Here is a 21,337-nt window from a genome sequence, read left to right as displayed (position 1 = left end):
CTACTTGCAAATATTAGAAACTGTCTTATTTTTGTCCCTGGGGAAAAGACATGCTCTGTTGTAAAGGATCTGGAAGATATGCAACACTTGAATGGTGACTTCCGTTGCAGAAAAAATGTGGATTGGTGGTCCTGTGCTACTCTACGTGTCACCACAGCCAATGTGTCAGCATTCAGGGTAATAGCATGTCCCTGCAGTGGCTAGCTGTAGCCTAACACAACATATGGGAATGCTTATGTCGAAGTAGATGTGTTAAAAGCCCATCAAGAGAAGCCACTATTCCTTCCCATCCTTTTCTGATCCAGTGTCCTGTTCTTTGTTTCTTTGTTCTGTGGGCACTGAAGCCACTCCTCTATAAAATGCTGACTATACTCATTTTCACTTGATACAAGAGGAAAGGCTGTTCCTTGATGGTTATTTAATTTTTTCACTCCAGCTCCTTAACAGCCCTATCTCCCAAACGCTTTGGGACCTCCATGCTAACACTTTGTTTTGAAATCTTGAGGAAACTGAAGGGAGTGACTCCAGATGTGCTTCTGCCCACTGATGTGCACCCAGCTGCTGGAGTTTACCACCCTGACGGGAGCAGATAGATCCTCCAGCTTACCCACAGACATTTTGCTGGCTGTGGTGTAGGTACACATCCTTTGGCAAACAGGTGGGGTGTAAGCCCCCTGCAGTAATGTTATCAGAGCTTGTCCATCAAACCGCCCAAGTTACTCCGCATTTTCCGTTGGGATAAATTGCACTGATGCTCAGGAACAACTGGCACTTACCCCATCTGAAGGCATGACCCAGAGATGTGTGAGTCATGCAGCAGAAAGACACCACGAAGGAAACATGTTTCTCGGAAGCCTTGCACTTGCCACTGTTCCTTGAATCCTCTTTGCAAATTGATGTTTTCTCGCCTCTGAAAGCAATCCCCTTGTATTTGTCTTCTCATGACTTTAATTCAGTTAGGTTGCAGAGAAACCCAGCAGCTCTGCTGTGGTTTTAGTAATAAAATTACTTCTCCCTGGCAAGGACAGGTTTCAGATGTCAGAGACAGAGCCAATTAAAATCCAAGCAGTGAATTCTTTTCATGAGGGCAGCAGGAAGGATGTATGGCAGGAAGGAAGGATTTGCTGCTTGCTAGGATGTAAATATTATTTTCTCCATATCTTTCAATCTTGTAGTTCCACTCTCTACAAAACCCAGTGCTGAATGAAAGCACTGTTTGTGTATGCAAGATGGGAAAGAAGGTAAGGTTTTCCATATACCTCAAAATCGAGAGGAAAGGTTCAGTAAGATTTAAGAGAACAACTGAGTAGTGAGGGCAGCTCAAGAGACATCAATAAGGACAAAACCCAAACAGACCATTCTTTGGATGGCAGCTCCTGGGCACTGACAGATGTCTTTCCCTGTGGAAAAGGTGAGACAAACCCACATTTTGGCTTATACAATCACCTTGTGTAAGACAGTGTCACAGACTGGATGACATGTCTGGTTCATTGTGAGAACTTTAGGCAGACAGGCATAAAGATACTTCATAGTTTCAGTGAACTAGAGCTTACATAGGAAGAGGTCTGAATTTTGGGTGTCTTAATATGAAAATGTGGACTGGCATAGCAAATAGAATGCCGATAGTTGCTCTTTTCACTGCATTTGCTATTACCTTTTGGTGCTCTCAGCATTGTCTTGTTCCAATTAAGATCACAGGTCTGTGGTCTATCAAACTCTGCTGCCCTGGCCTAGAAATTGCATTTCAGTCTGTGCATCATTTGCAATTTCCCAGAAGATTGTTTTATAAACAACAAGACTGTCCAAAGAGAGCTTTTGTATAGCTTATCTCTACTTCTTGATTTTAGAGTCCCTGACCCAGCAAAGTCTGATTCTGTTGCCCTCCCAGTCCCTTCTTGAGGTGAATGGTGGGGAGCAGTTCAAGCCTCATTACTGCCTCCTTTCACTGATTGAAGAAGGTGTTGACTAGAAATGCAGTAGATCAGCCAAAGGGATGGAGAAGGGGGAACCTGGTGCAGCCTCCCCCTTCTCTGTCCCACTGCAGGACAAGCTGGAGAGGCTTCCAGGAATACTGCAACCTGTAGGGTTGAATCTCTGAGGAGGCCATTCACACCTTGAGGATCCTGTGAGGCATCTTACTCAGATTAATCTCAGCCACCAGACCTCTCTCTCTATTTTCATTACAGTCACAGAGACATTGAAGCAGGAGTGAATTACTTTAGCTTTCTGCCTGCAGAAGATGCCCTGTCTTTCTCCTTTACACTTCCCTCTGACTCTTTTCCATGGGGAAATCAGTGTTAGCTAAAACCTGGAGAAAGGAAGTCAGTGCTCTTCACATTATTCTTATATAAATATACATTAATATGAATTAATTCTTGTTCCCTTCCATTCACTCTACAGTCACCATGTTGGCTGTTAGAAGAGGAAGTGGAAACTATAATAGACTGGAGCACCAGCCCCTGGATCCCAATGTTTGTAGAAAGTGCCAGCCTTAAAAGAGTTAACAGCTCACATGGACAGGGTGGTGCTCAGCCTGTGTTGCAGCTCCTATGCTCACTCCTTAGTACAGAGGAAACAGAAAGTTTCTTCTGGAGAGTAAGAGTTTGAGACTGTTTGGAGAAGGAAGAAAGATTTTTGGTTTGGGAATGAGGCATTGCCTTAGGATACTCAGTTGGGATGCCACAAAAAAATCCATGCAGACACACAGGTTGACTGTTTCAGAGAGTGATTTTACATTCCTTTGCTCCGGCAAACATAACCAGACTTCTTGTACATTGCTAAGATCTGAAACTGTTGTGACCTTTGGGATTTGTAATTCAGTGCAGGCCTTGGGGAGCATCTTTTCTGGCCATGCATTGCATTTTTCATTCTGTTTTCCTCCTTGCATTTGATTAAATTCATTTGTTTTGGATTAATTTCATTTTTCACTGGCTTGACAACTTCACCCATTGAAGTTCTTCATCTCAGTATGAACAGAGTGTGTCAGTACAAAGCTTTCTTTTACTTCCATGCATCAGTGTGCTCTCAGTCAGACCTTGGGGGAATATTCTCAGGAGTAAAAGCTCAGCAAGGTCTCCATACTTCAATTAGTTATTTGGCCTTTCTGACACAGCTAACAAGGGTGTTAATTATCGCTATTTAGAGCAGTGGCTTTGTGGCAGAGATCATTTTCCATCTGGAACTGAGTGAGTCTCTTTTCAATAGAGCATCAGACAGCTGTTAGATTCTCACAACTGGAACAAATTGAAATATTTGTAATGTTTTTCAACTGATGAAAAATGTTCAGTATTAAATTAACTGAGGGCTCAGATGGAAATAAGCCGGTCCTTTTTCTTATAGAGATTTTCCAAGTAAAAATCTGCATAAAACCAGGTAATTTAACTATTGAAACAGGCTGCTTGCAGGTTATGAGGCAAGGGTTCAGTTATTACTTCTTCCTGTTGTAAGGCAGCATTGGTGTTGTGGTGTTCTCAACGCATTCTGATGTTTTGGATCAGCAATTGATTTGAAATTCCTCCTCTCTGAGAAAGGGCTGGTTTTCAAAGGCCAGTCTCAGTGGTCAGAAATGTAGAGTTTTGCTCCGTGGTTTTCAAAAAGATTTGTCCAAAGATTTACATTTTGTGTCAAGGGTATGCTTCTGTTTCTTAACTGTGTATGTTAGTGAGGCATGTAATTTTATTTAGTATTTTGTTCTCTAAGGGAGTTCTCAGGTACTCAAAGTTGATTACTGAGAGGGGAGTGATCTGTTAAGCTGGTTTACTTGCCATGACACCATTCAGAACCAAAGACAATGATTTTTGTCACCACTCTCCTTTACACCTCCTGTCATTTGACTATCCAGAATTGTCACCTACCTGTTTGACCAGCAGAACATCGATACCTGCTATCTGTTCTCCCACACTACATTTTTTTCTAAAATCTCTTGTAATCGCTAGAGCAATTTGCAGGCCAAGGAGCTTATCCTGCATGGGATAATATGCAGAGTCTGTGTTCATGTGAAGACCCACTGACTTCTGCACAGACACAAGTAGCTAACCCAGGACATGGGCTCAAAAGAGTAATACAGAATTATGATTTTTCAGAACACATTTTCTACCCAAGGTAATATTCACTTATTTTAACCAAATGGTTGCACTTAATTAATTAATGTAATCTTTAAATTTTCCATCCCTCTTTTCTACCATCTTCCCACCTCTTTCCACTATTCTACAAACTATTACAGGAAGACAACTGAATCATTTTGGTGGGAAACGCCAGTACCCACGTGAGATTAGTATCCTGGATGAGCATCTTCTGAACCCCCTGGAAGAGCCCTCCCTCCCAGGTACCTGATTCAGTACAGAAAACCTGTCTCTTGACTATAAAAGGTGGCTCCCTTCCTGTCTCCTGTGTGTGATCTGCCTGCCCTACAGCAATAGGGCAGCTATATGTAATCCGTGCCAAAGATGTGGAAACTGTGTCAGGTAGTCTCTGGCTATAGGGAAGCAGTTTGCTGGAGCCCAGCTCACCAGTCCTGAAATAGCAGGTTCTCTTTAAAGAAAAGCAGAATCTCTTTAAGCAAAAACAGAAAAGCTGCATGACTCAGATTCGGAGTGCACAAATAGGCAGCTTAGGAACAAAAGGTGTAGACCTGTACAGAAAGTTGGGAATAGAAAGAGTGCTGAGCAGTGAAGCTGAATAAAATATGTGTAGAATGGTGGTGTAAAGACGAAAATCCAGAGAGGAGAAGTAAGTGAGGAGATAAAATGGATGAGAAACTAGGAGAACAGGGGACACTGGGGACTAATTTACTGATAGCGGTAGAGATTGCCACTCTGGCGGACAGATAAGAACTGTGTGGGTGAGAAGAGCTGTCTAAAAGAGGAGATGAGGAGGAGAGGTTGTTCTTGAGGCTGTTTTGCGGCCAACAAATACCAGTGTGTGACTGTACCAGCTCCTGAAGGCTGTGTCCACCTGGAATGTGACAATCTGTACTGCTGTCTGCTCCCGTTAGCTCAAGGGAATGCTGTAATGTAGCTGAAACTCATACTGCATTGATCCATCTGCATGTTTGCAGGAGGATGTCTGTTGGGGATAGTTTTTCTTGCCTTTTCCTTTAAACAAGATCGGAATTTTTCTTTTAAAAGTTTTTAATTTTTACCTCTATTTTAACCATTCGGCTCTTAAACAGTTCTACTTTTGACCCAGGCTTTTGGCAGTGCACACACTGCTTCACACAGTTTTTAGATAGGTTACTGAAAAGTTTTATTCTTGGGCTTCAACTAATTATGTGAAGAAAGTGGATTTGTTTGGTTCTTAGAAAATTACTGTGAAATGGAGGACATAGTTAGCTGCTGCACTGTTGTAGAAATAAAAGAATAATGCTTAATGAGAACCAGGAAAGAAATTGCTTGGGGGAGAAGGGTCCCTGCTGACAGGAGCAAGAGGCTGTCCCCTGGCTGTTTCTGCTGCCACAGGCTTCTTGGGCAAGCCTGAAACAAGTCCCTTGAAACTTTCACTGTGTTTCATAAACGGTCACTAGCTGTAATGACAGATACTTTCAACTCATGTTTCTGGGTACATGGTTTAGTTCTCCTCTGGAAAGTTGAACACCTTCTTCCTTCAGACTGCCACTGAGAAGAGGAATTTGATCATATCTGTGAGACACTTGGATAAACCCCTTCTTAGAAGTCCAGTTCCTCTTCTCTTTTCCTTTCCCCCCTCACACCCAATCAATAAAGTTTATCTGCAGTCCAGGATTTATCATATAGTGTGCAGGAAATAAGGTAAGAGAGGAGAAAAGCAAACAGTGACCGTAACAAAGGAGTAGTTGTGCTATGACTAGAACAAAGTGGGTATAATTTAAGTACTGAGAAATACAGGGAAGCTCACATCAGACTCAACTCTTGCTGTTTTGGTCACAGGGGACACAACTGTTGTTCTGTGGTGGTTCTCAACATGTGGTGCCAGTGGTCCCCGTGGGCCAACTCAAGCTCAGTGCGACAGTGCCTACAGGAACAGCAATGTGTCAGTGACTGTGGAGAAGGAGGGCAGACTCCGGGGAGTGCAAGTCTGGAGAGTGCCAGCCACAAACATATACAGGTGAGGATCAGTGTGTGCTGGAGGGCAGCCACCTTTAACTGCTTTTTGTTTCTGGAGTTTCAACAAGCACAAGTGTGGGACCATCTGTACTGAGTGGGTGGAGAGTGAATAAATAGGAGCAGTAGTTATAAGGATATATGTCTGAGCTACTTTGAAGCATGGGAGGGTGAGCAGTGACTCAGAAGAGATCAGAAGAGGAGTGAGAGTGGGCATACAGTCAAGTAGAAGTGGCGCCATCATCTCAGTCCTGTAGCCTTAGACTTCTAGAGTGGGCTATACCAGCTCATGCTATTTGCTCCTGCAGTCTCTGTTGCCAGTACTCTGGTGAGGGTTGGTCTATCTTCCTGAGCAGCCTACCTACATGGGTCTCAAAGAATAGCCACAAGCTACTACAGCAGGGGAGCCTGCTCTGGAGAAATGTCTGTTTGGAAGTGAAGGCTGGAGAGACCTTGCAGATGCATTCATTTTGGGGATGAGAAGTGTGAGAGTTGTTTCTTCAACTATTTACTATTTCTTGCAGGATTTCTGCCTATGGAGCAGCCGGCGGGAAGGGAGCCAAAAACCACAATAAGAGGTCCCACGGGGTCTTCATCTCAGCCACCTTCCACCTGGAGAAAGATGAGCTGCTGTACATCTTAGTGGGGCAGCAGGGGGAAGATGCCTGCCCTGGGGTGAGGGCCACCAAGCATGTGTGGGCAGAGACCTTGTAGATACTATTCAGTGGGTGGCTTGGGGTTTGGTGATAAAAGATAGAAATCCCAGAATCCAGCAATGAAATCCAGTCAGGAGACAGGAAATAACCAATAAAAGTTAGAAAGAATCTCAATACAGATATAAAGAACACTGAAAAGAAAAACAATCCCAAAATGGACAAACAAATATGAAGCCCACAGAAACTTTGCTTTAAGCTCCTGGTGTTTGAAATAAGTTCTTCATCAGCTTTCTTTGCTTATTTTAAGCAGCAAGCTTGTAGGCGAGTGATATGCTCTCTCTCTTGTTTTTCCACAGCCTAGGGTTTTTCTGTCTGCCAGGATTTTCAGAAAATTTACTATTATTTATGGAAGCATCCAGCAGTGTTGTGGCTGCACTGTGTTAGATACTCTCTAAGCTTAAAGACTAAAGTCTGAATCCAAAGTCTACCAAAACCAGTGAGAATCTTCCCACCAACTCCAGCGGCCCCTGGATTAGGTTTTTGTAATGGCAAAAAAAACACTCATGAGAAATGGAAATTGGTGACATGAACACTTACATATGTGTCCTCTAATGCTAGACCCAATGATCTGAAAGTCCTTTTGCCACTTAGGCTCAAAAACTACCTCTTTTCAGCATCAGCTTTTGATACTGCCTTTTTCCAGAAGTGCTATCTGTTAACCCCTGCCTGGGAACAAAGCTGTTTTTTCCCCACAGAATGGTGTGTTTGGGGATGCATAAACTATTCCTGTAGGCATTTGAAGTTACTGTTTACTTTCCTCACGGGACATGAGATCTTACCCAGATGCTGCAACAGACTCTAAACCCACCTTTTCTTCATTTTATATTGTACAAGAATCTTATCTATCTAAATAAAACATAATTTTGCGTGTCTGCATTTCCCTTTTCAGTGCACTCTCCAGTCTTAGGTCATAATCTGAAAAGTTTCCATTAATCCCTTTCATTTCATGATTTTTTCTCCAAATTGCAAATTATAAACCACCACTGACTATCTCTCTCTGGCAGGTGCTGCTGGAAAAAGTTGCAGTTAATTTTTCCCACTTCCAAAGCCCAACTTTCTTTGGCTTTGGAAATCACGATGAATCTGTGTATTGGGTGACTAATGTTTGTTTTCCTTTCTCTGGAGAAGTTCTGCAGCTCCAAACCTTGATTCTCTCTCCTCAGATTTACCCCAGTTGCTTTTCCTTGGTCTTCATCTACCTTGCCATCTTTTGTCCTCCTGTTTGAATTAACCAGACAAATTGCTCCACCAACTAAGAAAGGCCATGCACCATGGCTAACAGAATTGAGAAAGAGCTCTCCCTCTGTCATTTTCAGTCAGTCTCAGTCTCAGTCTTGGGATGAGATGCAACGGGCAGTAAATGGAACACATTCCAGAACACATTCTGAATGTGAAGAACTTCTTTGCTGTGAAGGTGACTGAGAACTGGAACAGGTTTCCCAGGGAGACTGTAGAGTTTCTTTCTTTGGAGACAGTCAAAAGCCATCTGGACACAATCTTGAGTTACATGCTCCAGGGAAGTCTGCTTGAGAAGGGAGGTTGGACTAGAAGACCTCCAGTGGTAGCTTCCAACCTTCCCCATTCTGTGATTCTGCATGAATGAGAGGACACAGCCAGTAAGACTGGTGCCAGAATAGGAAACTGGGTCTCCAAATAACTCTTCCAAGATGTGTCAATAGATTATTCTTAACTATGTGTGGGTCACCAATGTCTGCTTTGTGCATTTATCTCCTTGAGAAATAAATAGTAAATACAGCAGTAAGAAAGTTCTCAGAATTAATCCCTAATCCAGAATATTTTAATGGTTTTGGTTATAAGAAGTTCTAAATATGCAAAATATTAATGACATGAAATTAATAATGAGTTATTACTTTTTTTTCTATGCATCTTTATTTTCATTTGCATATGTGAGTTTGCTAATCAGAAGTTACAGACAGATCTATCCCTCAGCTGTCAGTCCTAGTAGAAAAGGTCAGTTTCTCCAAAGATAATCTACATACTGGTTTATATCTGTCTACCATGCATGACAAACATTATGACATTATTAAACTGAAATACACAGACAACTCTCAAGAGCTGGACTTAGTGATATCTGAGTCCATCTCTTCTCTCCTTTCAGGGCAATCCTGAAACCCAGAAGATCTGCTTAGGGGAGTCATCTCTCATTGAAGAAGATTACAAAAAAAAAAAGGACCTGAAGGAATGGGCTGGAGGAGGTGGAGGTGGAGGAGGAGCAACCTACATCTTTAGAGTAAGTATTTCCTTTTTGCATCCTGCCTGAGCAGTGTCCAGCAGAGCAACTAGCTCTCACTGACAGTCATGGCATATGATAAATAGTTCTTTAAAACAATTGTGAAAAAGGAATCTTACTCTTCTGCCTCTCTCTCCCCCTCCTCTTTCTGCTTTTCTTTGGTTTTTGTCTTTTTAATTGTTTCTCTCTTTTCATATCCTTGTTCATATTTATCACCGTCACTAGGCTAGGTGAACTGGTTCCTCAGTCCTTAACAGCTCAGATGTGGGAATTACACCAGGATCCCACTTCAATGCTGGCAGCAGTCCTAAAATAAAAATGAATCCCAAAACCTTGATGTTCAGTTAGTTACTTTTGTACTCAGGAACATGATATAAAGTAATTTTGTAATGATTCTATGAGACAAGCAGTAACATTGCCCTGGCCTTGGGCCACTCTTCTTTGGGATGCTTTCACGATCTTTGATGAGTTTATGTGAGTTCACATATCCAAGGGATGTGAAATTTTTCTGATGTTTGATGGGGGGTTTTCCAGCAGAAGGATGGGATTTTCGAACCTTTGCTCATCGCAGCAGGAGGAGGAGGAAAAGCCTATCTGAAGGCTCAGGACATCTCCCTGGATGATGTACCCCTGGAGCAATTTGAGAACAGCACTGCGGTTCCTGGTGTCAGTGGAAGGACTGGGGCAGCAGGTGAGACGCTAAAACTGCACAAGGTCTGAATCAGGTGACTGAATACACTCGTTGTCCTGTAGGCATGAAGTGAAAGGCTACTTCTTCAATTTTTTGAATTCTTCTGTGGCAGTAGTTGTTAGGAATATGTTGGTAGTCTGTAAGTCTTCTTATATGGCATGTCATGAGATAAAAGAGAATGCATATGACAGGTGATTAGTGCTCCAGTAGAGGCAATTCCATAGGAGGACTCCTTTCTTCTATGAACTGAACCAGGGAAATTAATGTTTGGGGGATGGAGCCCACTCCTTCACACTGTAACAATGGCCTTTGAAGGGAAGACTTTTTCCTGTTACTCCCCTTAAACCCTTACAAAAACAATTATATTATGGTAATCATACCAGAAATGGAAGCTTATTTATAATATTGTGATGGCTGTGCCTAGAATCCATTCCTAAGAGGCAAAAAAAATTCCGGTGGTTGTTCATTTCCTGCTGTAGTAGGCTTACAGAGAGGCCACTAAAGTGAGATGTAGAAAACCAATTTATTTTTATTTCCCTGGGGGACTCAGAATCTCACATGGCTGACTGCCCTAACCAGTTATCCTGAAGGGGAGCGGTTGGCTCCTTATTTTCTTAATGCCACAAAAAATTGGTGCTGAGGTGTTGGTTTTTGCAGCACATACCACAGGCTGTGCATTAGAGTTCCTCTTTTTTATTGCCCATGGCAGCAAGGAGCTTGTCTGTATATTCTTTTAAACTTAAAGAAGGGTTTACCTTGAACTAGGCACTTAAGAAATTAATATGGGCTAATCTCTGTCTCTCTACAAAGAATCTCTGCTTGTGCTTCCCTCACCTGTTCTTGTTTTCTTTTCTCACTCTCTGGCTGAAGGTGGAGGTGGTGGCTGGCAAGATGAGAGTCTGCTTCCTCAGGCTGGGAAGTCCCTTCTGGAAGGTGGAGAAGGAGGTCAAGCTTGTCCCCAGGCATTAGCCAAGCTCCAGTGGACCACCTCTGGTGGTTTTGGTGGGGGAGGAGGAGCTTGTACTTCTGGGGGAGGAGGTGGAGGGTACAGAGGTAAGTCTCCTGGGGAATAGTCATGATGACTAATTTTGTGCCCTTCAGCGCACCTGCAGGTCAGGGCTAGTGCTCTTAGTGCAGAGGACACTGCTGCAGGAGGTGAGGCACAGATATGAAACCTACCCTATTCTCCACCATCTCTCTGTAGCTGGGGAAATCAAGGTTATAAAGGTGTTCCTATGTGATCTAATATTTGGAAGGTGTGATGAAACATCCCTTCACCCATTCTCAAGTTACCCATGGAAAATGTTTCATTTCCTTTTTCTGCTCAAAGCAAATATATTTCTACCTTGCTGAACTGAGACACCTACATCAGATAAAGTCACTTCACTAACTTTGATACTGGCTGGGTCAAGTGAGGGTTTTACATTGTAGAATCCAGTATCACTGGAAGATTGCAGAGTGACTCCAGGTGAATGGGAATGAATGCAACCCTTCAGAGACATCACATTTTTTGCAGCATGCAGCACTGATCAGCTGGCCGTACTCTTCTCTCCCCAGGAGGACATGCCTCTGATACTGATGATATCACAGCTGGTGGGCAGGATGGCATCTCTTTTGTGAACCCCATTGGAGAGATCTTCTTGCATCCCTTGGCAGGTACAATATGGTTCTTACTCTCATTTCTTTTCTTCCTCCTTTTTCCTTCTTCCTCTCTATCTCCTCTCTTCTCCTCCCTCTTCTCCTGTCTTTGCTTTTTATTCATTTCATTAAAGCTTATTTCATGCTGCAGGTCAGATCTTTAGCTGTGGTCATTTCTTTAAATATTTCCATAGTGCTCTGGGACCTTTTTCTCTCAATCTCTAAACCAGGAGACTCACCAGTCATGAGGTTCAACCGCACATCCTCAGTCCCCGACTTTTCCAGGTCAATTCACTTCAAGGCCTCTCTGTTTGCTTAAGGAACCAAATATCTTCTTCCCTACTGATCCCCATCAGGCTTCTGACAAGTCCACACTGTGTTGGACTATCTGCTCTCCTGCAGAGAAGGAGAGAAGTTGTAGGTACCTGATGGGTTTTGTTTTGTTGGTTTTTTTTACCTTACTGGAACAAGATAGGAAAAACTGAACTAAGCCCACCTGTTGTGTCTGATTCCTTGTTCAGCCATGGAGAGTCATGGTGAGGTGGAGGTTCAGATCTATCTTAACTGCAGCCACTGCCACTCAGACAACTGCAAGCGGGACCCTGACACCAACCTGCCAGTCTGCCAATGTGAGATGGGGGCTGTGCTGGCCAACGACAATGTCACCTGCACTGGTAAGTTGACAAGTTTTAGCCTCATTGGATAACATCTCTGTGCTTTATATCATCTCTCCTTCTGGCTTTTTTGATGTTCAATTCCCTAGTTAGAGTGAGTGGCTCCAGTGGACAAGGTGTTGTGAGAAATGTCAGTCAAACATAGGGCTGAGAATTCCTTATGACCTTTGCTTACGTGCTGAGCTGCATCTCTGCCACCATTTCCAACATTCCCATTTGGATTAGGCAGGAGGTAAAATATCTGTAAAGAGACATGGTGTGAATTTCCTGAATGGGCTCAGTGTATCAGATATTTAAGCATAAATACCTCTCCAGGATAATGTACCACCTACTGCTGAGTTATTTAAGCCACAAATTACTTCCTTCCACAGCAGTTTCCCACTGTGCCTGTCAGCTGATGTTTTGTACTCACACTTATTTCCTCTCACAGTCTCTTGGAGCTCCAAAAGATCAAGACTGTAGAGATTTTCAACTTATGAGTAGTGATGTTACCCATTTATAGAAAACTGAAGAACGGATAAGAAATCTGTGTTTTATCAGTTAGTGTTCTTTCTTCACAATGATTTCTAAATTATTTAGGTGTTTTTTCAACTTTCAGGGCTATAGAGGGATTTGCTGTAATTTTTATAGGATGCTCTGACCATGATTTCTGTACTCTTTTCTGAAATACAAGCATCAGAGGGATGCTTTACAGTAGCTCTTGTTGTTTTCTGATTAATGCACCTCTATTTTTATTCTTCCAGTGCCCCAGGGTCCTACACCAGAGGGACAGCTGCCTCTCCCCCTCCTCTTAGTTGTGGTGTCTGTGATTGTGGTGCTTGGAATGATCCTCACTTGTGGCAGCCTGTCTATCAGTAAGATATATTACTTCTTATCACCATTTGACTTGGCTTTTCCCAGTTAAATTTGACAAAAGGAGACCACCTGGCCATGTGCCAGTGCTTTCAATACTTGGAGCCAAAGTGTTGTGCTCTCCCAAGTGGATTGGAGGAACAGGGAAAAAGAAGTGATAGAAAACATCACCACCTACAATTAGGCACAAGCATAGTCCCAAAGGGTAAGGACTGCTCTTCCCTGGTATTTGCCACAGGACACAAGAGCTAGGAAAGCCTTCTTAGCATGTGTTTCTGTAGCAGCCACTGCAATACAGGATGAAATCACAATCTGTAATCAAATATATAATTCATTCAGGGAGACAGTTTGATTTTTGGGACTCTAGGTCAACAAGATGTCTTGTGGAGGACTCTTCCTCAGCCAGTGCATAAAGTAGCATAGGAAACCTAAGTTGTTCCTAGGTGATTAGGTGCCTGCAGGACTGTTTGCATATCCAGTACTTAATCACTGAAGAGTGTGAAGAAGAGCATGATACTGGCAGGCTAAAGATGTTTCCAGACCATTTGTAATTATGGGATTCGTGTTGCTCTGTTCTGTGTGGCCAGCATTACCTTTTCTATCCTGTTGTTGATCTTGTTTGTGCATTTTTATTTGTCTCCCCACCTGCAGTTTACCACCTGAAGAAGCAGCAGCTGGAAGGAGCCAGAGCACGACTGCAGAGCCCAGAATATAAACTGAGCAAAATTCGTACATCTGTCATCATGACTGATTACAACCCCAACTACTGCTTTGCAGGGAAGGCTGCCACTCTGAATGAGCTGAAGGAGATCCCACGAAAGAACATCTCTCTGCTTCGGTGAGAAAACAAGGGCTGCCTCTCTGACTAACTGCAAAGCACCTAGTGCAAGTCAGCCAAAATACAACAGATGTGATACTTGCTATGTTCTCTAAGATAATTTGATTCCATAAAGTTCTCAAGCAGAAGTATAAGATCATGAGCCTCCTGTTCTGTGTTCTATTATAGCTATTTCACCTCTACTGTGATTGTGTTTTTGTTGCACTTTCCTCCTGGCAGTAGCTCCCTTCCAAATTATAGCAGTATGTCTGTTTCAGCATTTCATTCACAAGGAAATTTCCTGTCACAAGGAGATACTAGGTTGCTCTTCAGCTCCATGCCATCCAGATGATACTGATCAAAGTTATATAAACTTCAGAAGGAAAAATTTGATCAATCTTATGTCTTACAGAATCTCCTGAAGACATCAGTCTGCAGTCACCTTTATTCTGTTGTTTTACATTTTTCTCTTGTCTTGCTATTGCCATACTTGGTGATAGGCCCTAGGACTGAGGAGGTCTATTTTTTGTTCAGAACCATCAAGGATCCAACCTTGTAATTTTAATGGTAGTAACAGAAATACTGATAAGCTATTTTCAGAAGTTTTGAGACAAAAACAAAACTCTGTTGTTGATTTGTCTTGGACTGGATGAAGAGAAGAGCTTGGCCAACACTGGATCCAAGAACATAAAATGTCTGTTCCCTCTCTTCTTTTCTTGCAGGGCACTAGGACATGGTGCATTTGGTGAGGTTTATGAGGGAACCGTGGTAGGCATTGCAGGGGATCCCAACCCTCTACAAGTGGCTATCAAGGTCAGTACCCACAAATTTCTTATACAGCAATAATTACCCATAAGAGCCATGTTATCTTATCACTATCCCAGCTGAAAATTCACTTTGATCACATGCTTAATGTCATATGCATATGTGTGATGCAGGCTCACACACATTGCTGCATCCAGGCATTATCAGCTTTGGTTTGAGTGCTTTATTTCTCCTAAGTTTATCACATGATATATTTAAAATTTTATATTGTTTCTCAGTTCCCTTTATACCGAGAGTAATGTTTTTCTACTCTATGTGAAATTTTCAGATAGTCCCTTGATATTGCACAGTGTTAAAGATGCTGTTGTAAATATATATTGTTATATCACACTAATTTCCCTATCATTAATGGCAAGAGATGACAGGCTGGTTTTCTCTGAAATTACTGCTATTGCCTCAGGATTTGTCAGTTACTCAGCCCTGAAGTTAAGGATGCTCATAGTCTGCTTCTGTTATTTTATAAGCTTGTTACTTAGAGAACCAAATCTCCTTCTATGAGTTCAGCTCAAGAACACAGCCTTTGTTAACAAAAAGAAGTTCTACTCTTATTAATCCTGTCTTTTATGTAATGAATTTCCCTGTGCCACTGTGGATGAAAACCCAGGACATTAATAGGCAGTTGGACCTGCCCAACTCAGTTTCACTATCCAGACTGGAAAAAGCACCAGAGCACAGTGGCAAACAAAAGAAGATCAGCATGTTGTTCATTTGTGATAGTCCAGTTCATCTGTATCAGCAGAAGATGCTGTCCAAATCTGATGGTAGGAAAGAAAGCTATAGGGGCGTGTGACACACATGTTTAAATCAAGTGGCTTGTATGTGTCATAGGACATGCAAGCATGTGCTGCAATGTGGACACAAACAAAAGGGAGAATAAATGTCATTTTAAAGAGCTTTCTAGGTCTGTAAGTTCCTACCTAATATTTCTCTTGATGTGTATCTGAAGCTATTTTTGCTCCAGAAGTATGCATAGAGTTCAATTCACACAGAAAAATCTTCAGGTAAGTCAGTGGTTTCCTGTTCTTACTTTAACTAGCAGATGGGTCACATGCAGTGCAACAAACTGCACACTGAAAGGATGAGCCCCTGGTCATAGGTTCCTGAGGTGATTTACGTGTTACATGCTCACTCTTTTTTTTTCCTTTTTTTTCCTTTTTTCTCTGGTGGACATGCAAATATTCTCAATTCTTTGGTGGGGTGGCCCTCACTGCATTTACCTCCCAACAGACCCTGCCAGAAGTCTGCTCTGAGCAGGATGAGATGGATTTCCTGATGGAAGCATTGATTATCAGGTATAGTTTAAGGGGTTTTTTTACTGATGGTGGGCAGGGGGAAAAAGAGTAATGCAAGTTATCATGGAATCACTTATCCCCTTGCCAGTGTTCAGAAAAGAAATTCAGTCTTATTTTTCACCAGAAGGTGTTTTGATAGCATATAAGTTACTGGTTTTAGCTACTTGTTTATCTCAAACAAGGTAACTGAGGTTCTTTTTTTGCCCATCTCTGGAGCTTGGCAACTTGGCTGCACAGCAGTGGGACAGAGAAGAGAATCAGAAGGACAAGATGGCTCATGGTTGAGATAAAAACAGTCTAATAGGTAAAGCAAAATCTGTGTGAGGAAGCCAAGCAGCATTAAAGAATTCATTCCCTACTTCCCATGAGCAGGCATGTGTTCAGCTATCCCAGGAAAACAGGACTCCATCATGCACAGCAGCTACTTGGGGAGACAAATGTCAAACTCTGAATGACCCTTTCCCCTCCTCCCCAGCTTTCATTGCTGAGCATGACACCATCCAGTATGGGATGTCCCTTTGGTCAGCTGGAGCCAGCTGTCTTGGCTGTGTCCTCTCACAACCTCTTGTCCCCACAGCCTTTTCACTGCGGGGGAGGTGGGTGTATGTGTGGGTGTGTGTGTGAAAAACCTTAATGCTGTGTAAGCACTGCTCAGCAGTAGCTAAAATATCAATGTGTTATCAACACTGTTTTGATCACAAATACAAAATATAGCACCATATGAGCTACTGTGAGGAAAATTAACTCTATCCTACCCAAAAATCATCACAACAATTTAACAAAGATTTCTGTTGATTGGTTCTGCTGGTCCCATTCAGAGGAGTAAGAAGGTAAAACGTTTTCGTACAGATGTGTTCTGCATTTGATTTGATGTCTTTGTAAGCTGACAGAACCTTTATAAGGTCCCTTCTGACAGTGACCTTCTGACAGTGAATTATAAGATCTATAAAACCTTCCTGGAGAAGATAACAGACAGCCACTCCTATTACCACCTGTACTTTAAGTATTCCAGTCTTAGAATTTACTTCATTAACAGAAATCCATAACCTTAAAACAATAGTAGGGTCAAGGGTGACTTTAAAATGGTAGCATAGCCGGGGTTCATTGTAAGTGTTCAGAATTAATCCATTTTGAATTTGTGCAATGTGAAGTTCCTCTTCTCATTGTCTGGCCCATCTCATACTTAGATGCTGGTTTTCTGCTATTAAAACATGAATCTCATGACTCCCTACAGCCTGCAAGAACTTTGGTAGCTGAACAGGAGGTAACACTGATGTATGCTTTTTTTAAAGAGCAATTTTAATCAATTAAGGAGTGCCTTGATTCACTTAGTAGCACATGACTCTTTCTCTTCCCCAACTTCCTTTCTATTTTTAGTTCCTTTATTATCTAGGTAATCATTATCTAAGGGAAGATGCTGCTGTCTAATGACTGAGTCTTACTGTGCCTCATGACAACCTCAGCTTCCTTTTGTAAAAAGTAGAATCACAAAGGCAGCTGCTGCAAAAGGTATTAGCGGAGTCCCTCTGGCAGACTAAACACTGAACTGAGTCCCCCAGCTAGACAACACCATGTCTAAAATAACCAATGCTGAATTAAAATCCCTACCAGTCAGGACTTTGTATCACAAATGCCAATGAAATTTGCATGCTTAACTTTCTTGTCCCTCTCATGTCACTCTCATCTTTCAGTCAGTGTGTCCATTAAATTCTCTCTTCACAGACAGAAGGCTCTGCTTTGCTTTTAGCTTTTCATACCTTCTGTTGAAGGCTTTTCATGGGCAAAGCCAGGCATAACCCTGTTCTTGGAGCTGTCATAACCAGAGAGGCATTTTGATATGTCTGAAGTTTTTTTTGGTAACAACATCAGGATTTGCTTCAATCCAGGTTGTCAAATCTCAAGGCATAATGAGAGTGTGCCAGATGTTGGCCAGGTACTAATGCTGTGTTTCTCTTCCATGTGCTGTGATCTTGGCTTTCAGTAAGTTCAATCACCAGAATATCGTGCAGTGCATCGGTGTCAGCCTACAGACGCTGCCTCGCTTCATTCTGCTGGAGCTCATGGCTGGAGGAGACATGAAGAGCTTTCTTCGGCAGAACCGACCCAGGATGGTGAGAGAACTTCCCTGCTAGGCTTGTGGTTGATTTCAGTATGAGTGCTTTTATGTTTTTATGAATTGGAAAAAGGCACTGGAGCCAAGCTAGGCTGTGCGTGTGTCCCAGCTGCCACAGACTTCCGGATACCTGTGTCTGCTTGATGCAAGCAGATGGCAGTGAGACAAAATGAAAGCAGGGCCAGAAACTCCAGTTTATTAGTAACTGAGGAGGAAATAGTAAAACCTTGTCCTACCATTCCAGACTTCTCTGTTAATTAGACTACAAATTAATGGGCTTTCTTTCCTCAGTACCTGCTTTGTTTTCAGTGTACTGAGACGGCACGTGAGGAGCTAAGTTATAATCAGAATTCATAACACTAAGTCTTCAGCAGGTGTGCATTGGCACCATATGGAGAGGCACAAATTTATACCAGTTGAAGAGCTGAGCCTAATTTATTTGATATATCTCGGGCTTTGATTAGCAGCGTAGTAATTTCTCCTCACTCTTCCTGAGAGTAATAAATAAGTTCCTAGAGAAAAACTGAGAAAATTTCCCCATGTGTAATTATATAAGGGAGTGAAAATAAGCAGGGATCCTGGAAAAAGTCTTCTTTATTGTTCTTAGGGAAGTGCAGATGGTGAAGGGTTAGTACCAGTCCTGGAGTCCTGTGGTAAAGCATCCCTTTTTTACCCTGCTCCTGAGGGTAATCACTGTTCTTCTACCAGGACAGATAAGCTGATGAATGCTGATGTTGGTGTAAAGATGTGCACTTGTGCATCTTTACTGTCTCTCTTTCTCTCTCTCTCTCGTTCATGCACTAATTTCTATTGATAATTTATTGACTCACTCTTTAAAAGTGGGTGCCTTTTTTTTCTATTCCATCTCACCTTTTAAACCTGCTTGTCTTTTGGTTTCACATAACACAGTAGGGAATAGCTCTCTCCCACCCCGTTTAACAGGCTATTCACACCAGGCCATAAATCTCTTGCTAGTTTGCACTCATGTACTGTGCTCAAGAGAGGTGAAATCTCCTGAAAGTTTTGGGTTTTAAATAAGAGTTTACTCATTTTCTAACTCTTTGCTTTGATCTGCTTTATGTTCCTCTTTGCTCCTGACTCATTTAACCCTTCCCCCATTCTCTATGTATGTCTCTCCCTTTCCCATCTTCTGTCCCTCTCTGATTATCCCCTGCCTGAACTATATTCTTCTACTCCACTATCCCTCCCTTACCATTTCCTGTCCTTTTCCAGAATCAACCATCCACGTTAACAATGCAGGACCTGCTGAACATAGCTAGGGATATTGCCTGTGGCTGTAAATATCTGGAAGAGAATCATTTCATCCACAGGTAGGAGAAAAGTCTCTTCTGATGTGTCTCAAGGTGCATGAGGCTCATACACTTTCTATTTGCAGTGGATTAGACAGGACTAATCTCCACAGGGGAGACAGATTATTTCCTCTACCAACACAGGCTTGTGCTTAGATGTCCAGGTGGATCTCCCTGGTTTTTGTTAGGAGTTAGGCTCTGCACTGTTCTTTGCACTCCTGGAGGGAGAGGAATGTTCTGTTCCAAGAGAGAGGGTTTACGTATTAATTTTCGGGTGCCTGCAATGTAAAGACAATTGAGAGTAGCCCTGTAGTCCACTAGATGGTAGTGTCACTCTGTGTTGGCTCATAAGACAATAAGGTGTTTATTTGCTTCCTCATCTCCCCATCTTGACTTAAATGCTTTCCCTATTCCACCAGCACAGGACAGTCCACAATATTTGAGCCAAAGACTAGAGGAGGGTAGAGCAGGGATAACAGGACATAAAAACACATCTCAGGCTTCTTTCCCAGCTCAGTGGCTGAACTGCTGCATGGTGTTGGGAAGCCTGTATTTGTCTCTTCAAACTCCTTTTTACTCATTTGTTGAGCAAAAAAATGTTGATATAGCATGCTTCAAATAAAAACAAAATATTATAGAAGAGAGAAAGGTTATAGTTATCCTTTTAAAACTCCCAGTTGGGTATTGAATCCTTTGTTTTTGATGAAGAATTTTTTCAGCTCATAATGTTCCCAGGCACAGTGGGCAGCTGGATACCTTACTATGAAGTGCATGCTGTGTTCAGCCCTTGCGTGTAAAGGAGAGGAGAGCTCTTGCACACCAGAGGGACACACAGGCTCCAACCAAGCCAAGGTGCAGCCTGGAGATGAGCAAGCAGGCAACAAACTCACCCACATGCACAGCACGCATACATACGTGTGGGCCTGCACAGCACGGAGATGGGCAACAGCGTGCAGGGGCTGCAGAAACCTAGGCAAACAATGGCAAGCAGCAGCTGCAGCACAAAGCCATGAGGCTGAGATATGGTAATATGTTATATGGCTTTCTGATTGGAACATGTGAAACAGTTTTCAGACTCATTTATATTGCAACAATAAGGAAGTTCCGGTGGAAAAGGGTTAGAGTTTTCTGTCGTTAAAAGAGAGCAGTAAGAATGTGCAACAAGTTTTGGCTCTTGGATCTCTTAATGATTACATGAGAGGATCAGTATTCTAATTGGAAACTTCTGAGTTAATCACTACAGCATTGTTTTTTAAGAATCCTTACTGTAATAGTAACAGCAGCATATCACTTTAAAAAAAAAATCTCTGGGTCAATCTTTGCACTGTTAGATCTCTAATATAAGCAACTGGAAATGGATTCATTTTGTCTTAGCCAACAATTCAATAAATCTGAACACAAGGAATTTCTCTCAGGTTTTGTATTACTATTTGTTAGGGATGTCCACATTACTTAGAGTGGGTTGGGAAATGAAGGTTTTCATTACAGATATCAGGAATCCTAGGGGTAAAAGGTAGTGTAGTGGGGTTGTAGAGAGGTCTCTACAGCACAAGAATTGTCATCTAGGAATTACAGCTGATAATGGAAGAGAAAGTTGAACCTGACTTCCAAATCCTGAGAGATTTTTCAAGGCTGGCAATGCGAAGAAACACGAGTTGTTCAAGGAGCTTATTTATCTTGGCAGTCAACAGGACCCCCACAGTGCTATGATTTTAATGAGTTTCTTTTCAGAATGCATATTTTAAATGAACAGAAATCTTTTAGCCTTGGCCACAAAGGCATCACTTCCATTTCTCACAAGCTAAACTTGCACCCAGCAAACAGCTGCTTCCATATGGAGCTTTGCTTGATTCCAGGGGAGATATCCAGAAGTAGCAAAGCAACAGATCACCAAATCTGGTTCTACGTATCTTTTCAAGCAGTTTACTAAGATTGTCCAACAGCATCACATCTGTAACTGATGGTGACATTGCTGAGATGTCCCCCTTTAAAAAAATAGAGCAAGAAAGATATCTGTCATAATGTGGTTGAAACAACAGAAGTTGGATCTGTTCCTCTTCTACTGATGCTGTTTTCTGCTT

The 21,337-nt window shown here is 42.2% G+C and overlaps 1 protein-coding gene across 2 annotated transcripts in view; it reads left to right on the top strand.

Moving 5' to 3' along the window:
* The window catches only part of LTK (leukocyte receptor tyrosine kinase), a 96,107-nt gene that overhangs the window by 64,861 nt on the left and 9,909 nt on the right, over window positions 1-21,337 (top strand). For both annotated transcript variants that reach the window (XM_042038210.1, XM_042038209.1), the window contains exons 11-24: window positions 4,223-4,324; window positions 5,904-6,081; window positions 6,602-6,752; window positions 8,913-9,044; window positions 9,579-9,735; window positions 10,606-10,788; window positions 11,293-11,391; window positions 11,895-12,047; window positions 12,791-12,901; window positions 13,551-13,737; window positions 14,439-14,529; window positions 15,769-15,833; window positions 17,815-17,944; window positions 19,180-19,277. In XM_042038210.1, the coding sequence (XP_041894144.1) occupies window positions 4,223-4,324; window positions 5,904-6,081; window positions 6,602-6,752; window positions 8,913-9,044; window positions 9,579-9,735; window positions 10,606-10,788; window positions 11,293-11,391; window positions 11,895-12,047; window positions 12,791-12,901; window positions 13,551-13,737; window positions 14,439-14,529; window positions 15,769-15,833; window positions 17,815-17,944; window positions 19,180-19,277 (1,837 nt within the window). The remainder of the gene's footprint in view (window positions 1-4,222; window positions 4,325-5,903; window positions 6,082-6,601; window positions 6,753-8,912; window positions 9,045-9,578; window positions 9,736-10,605; window positions 10,789-11,292; window positions 11,392-11,894; window positions 12,048-12,790; window positions 12,902-13,550; window positions 13,738-14,438; window positions 14,530-15,768; window positions 15,834-17,814; window positions 17,945-19,179; window positions 19,278-21,337) is intronic.

The sequence above is a fragment of the Corvus kubaryi genome, unplaced genomic scaffold (assembly GCF_017639235.1).
Source record: "Corvus kubaryi isolate FWS band 111438036 unplaced genomic scaffold, C.kubaryi_AGA036_p1.0 37392, whole genome shotgun sequence".
Taxonomy (NCBI): Eukaryota; Metazoa; Chordata; class Aves; order Passeriformes; family Corvidae; genus Corvus; species Corvus kubaryi.
This window is presented reverse-complemented; position numbering and strand designations above follow the sequence as displayed.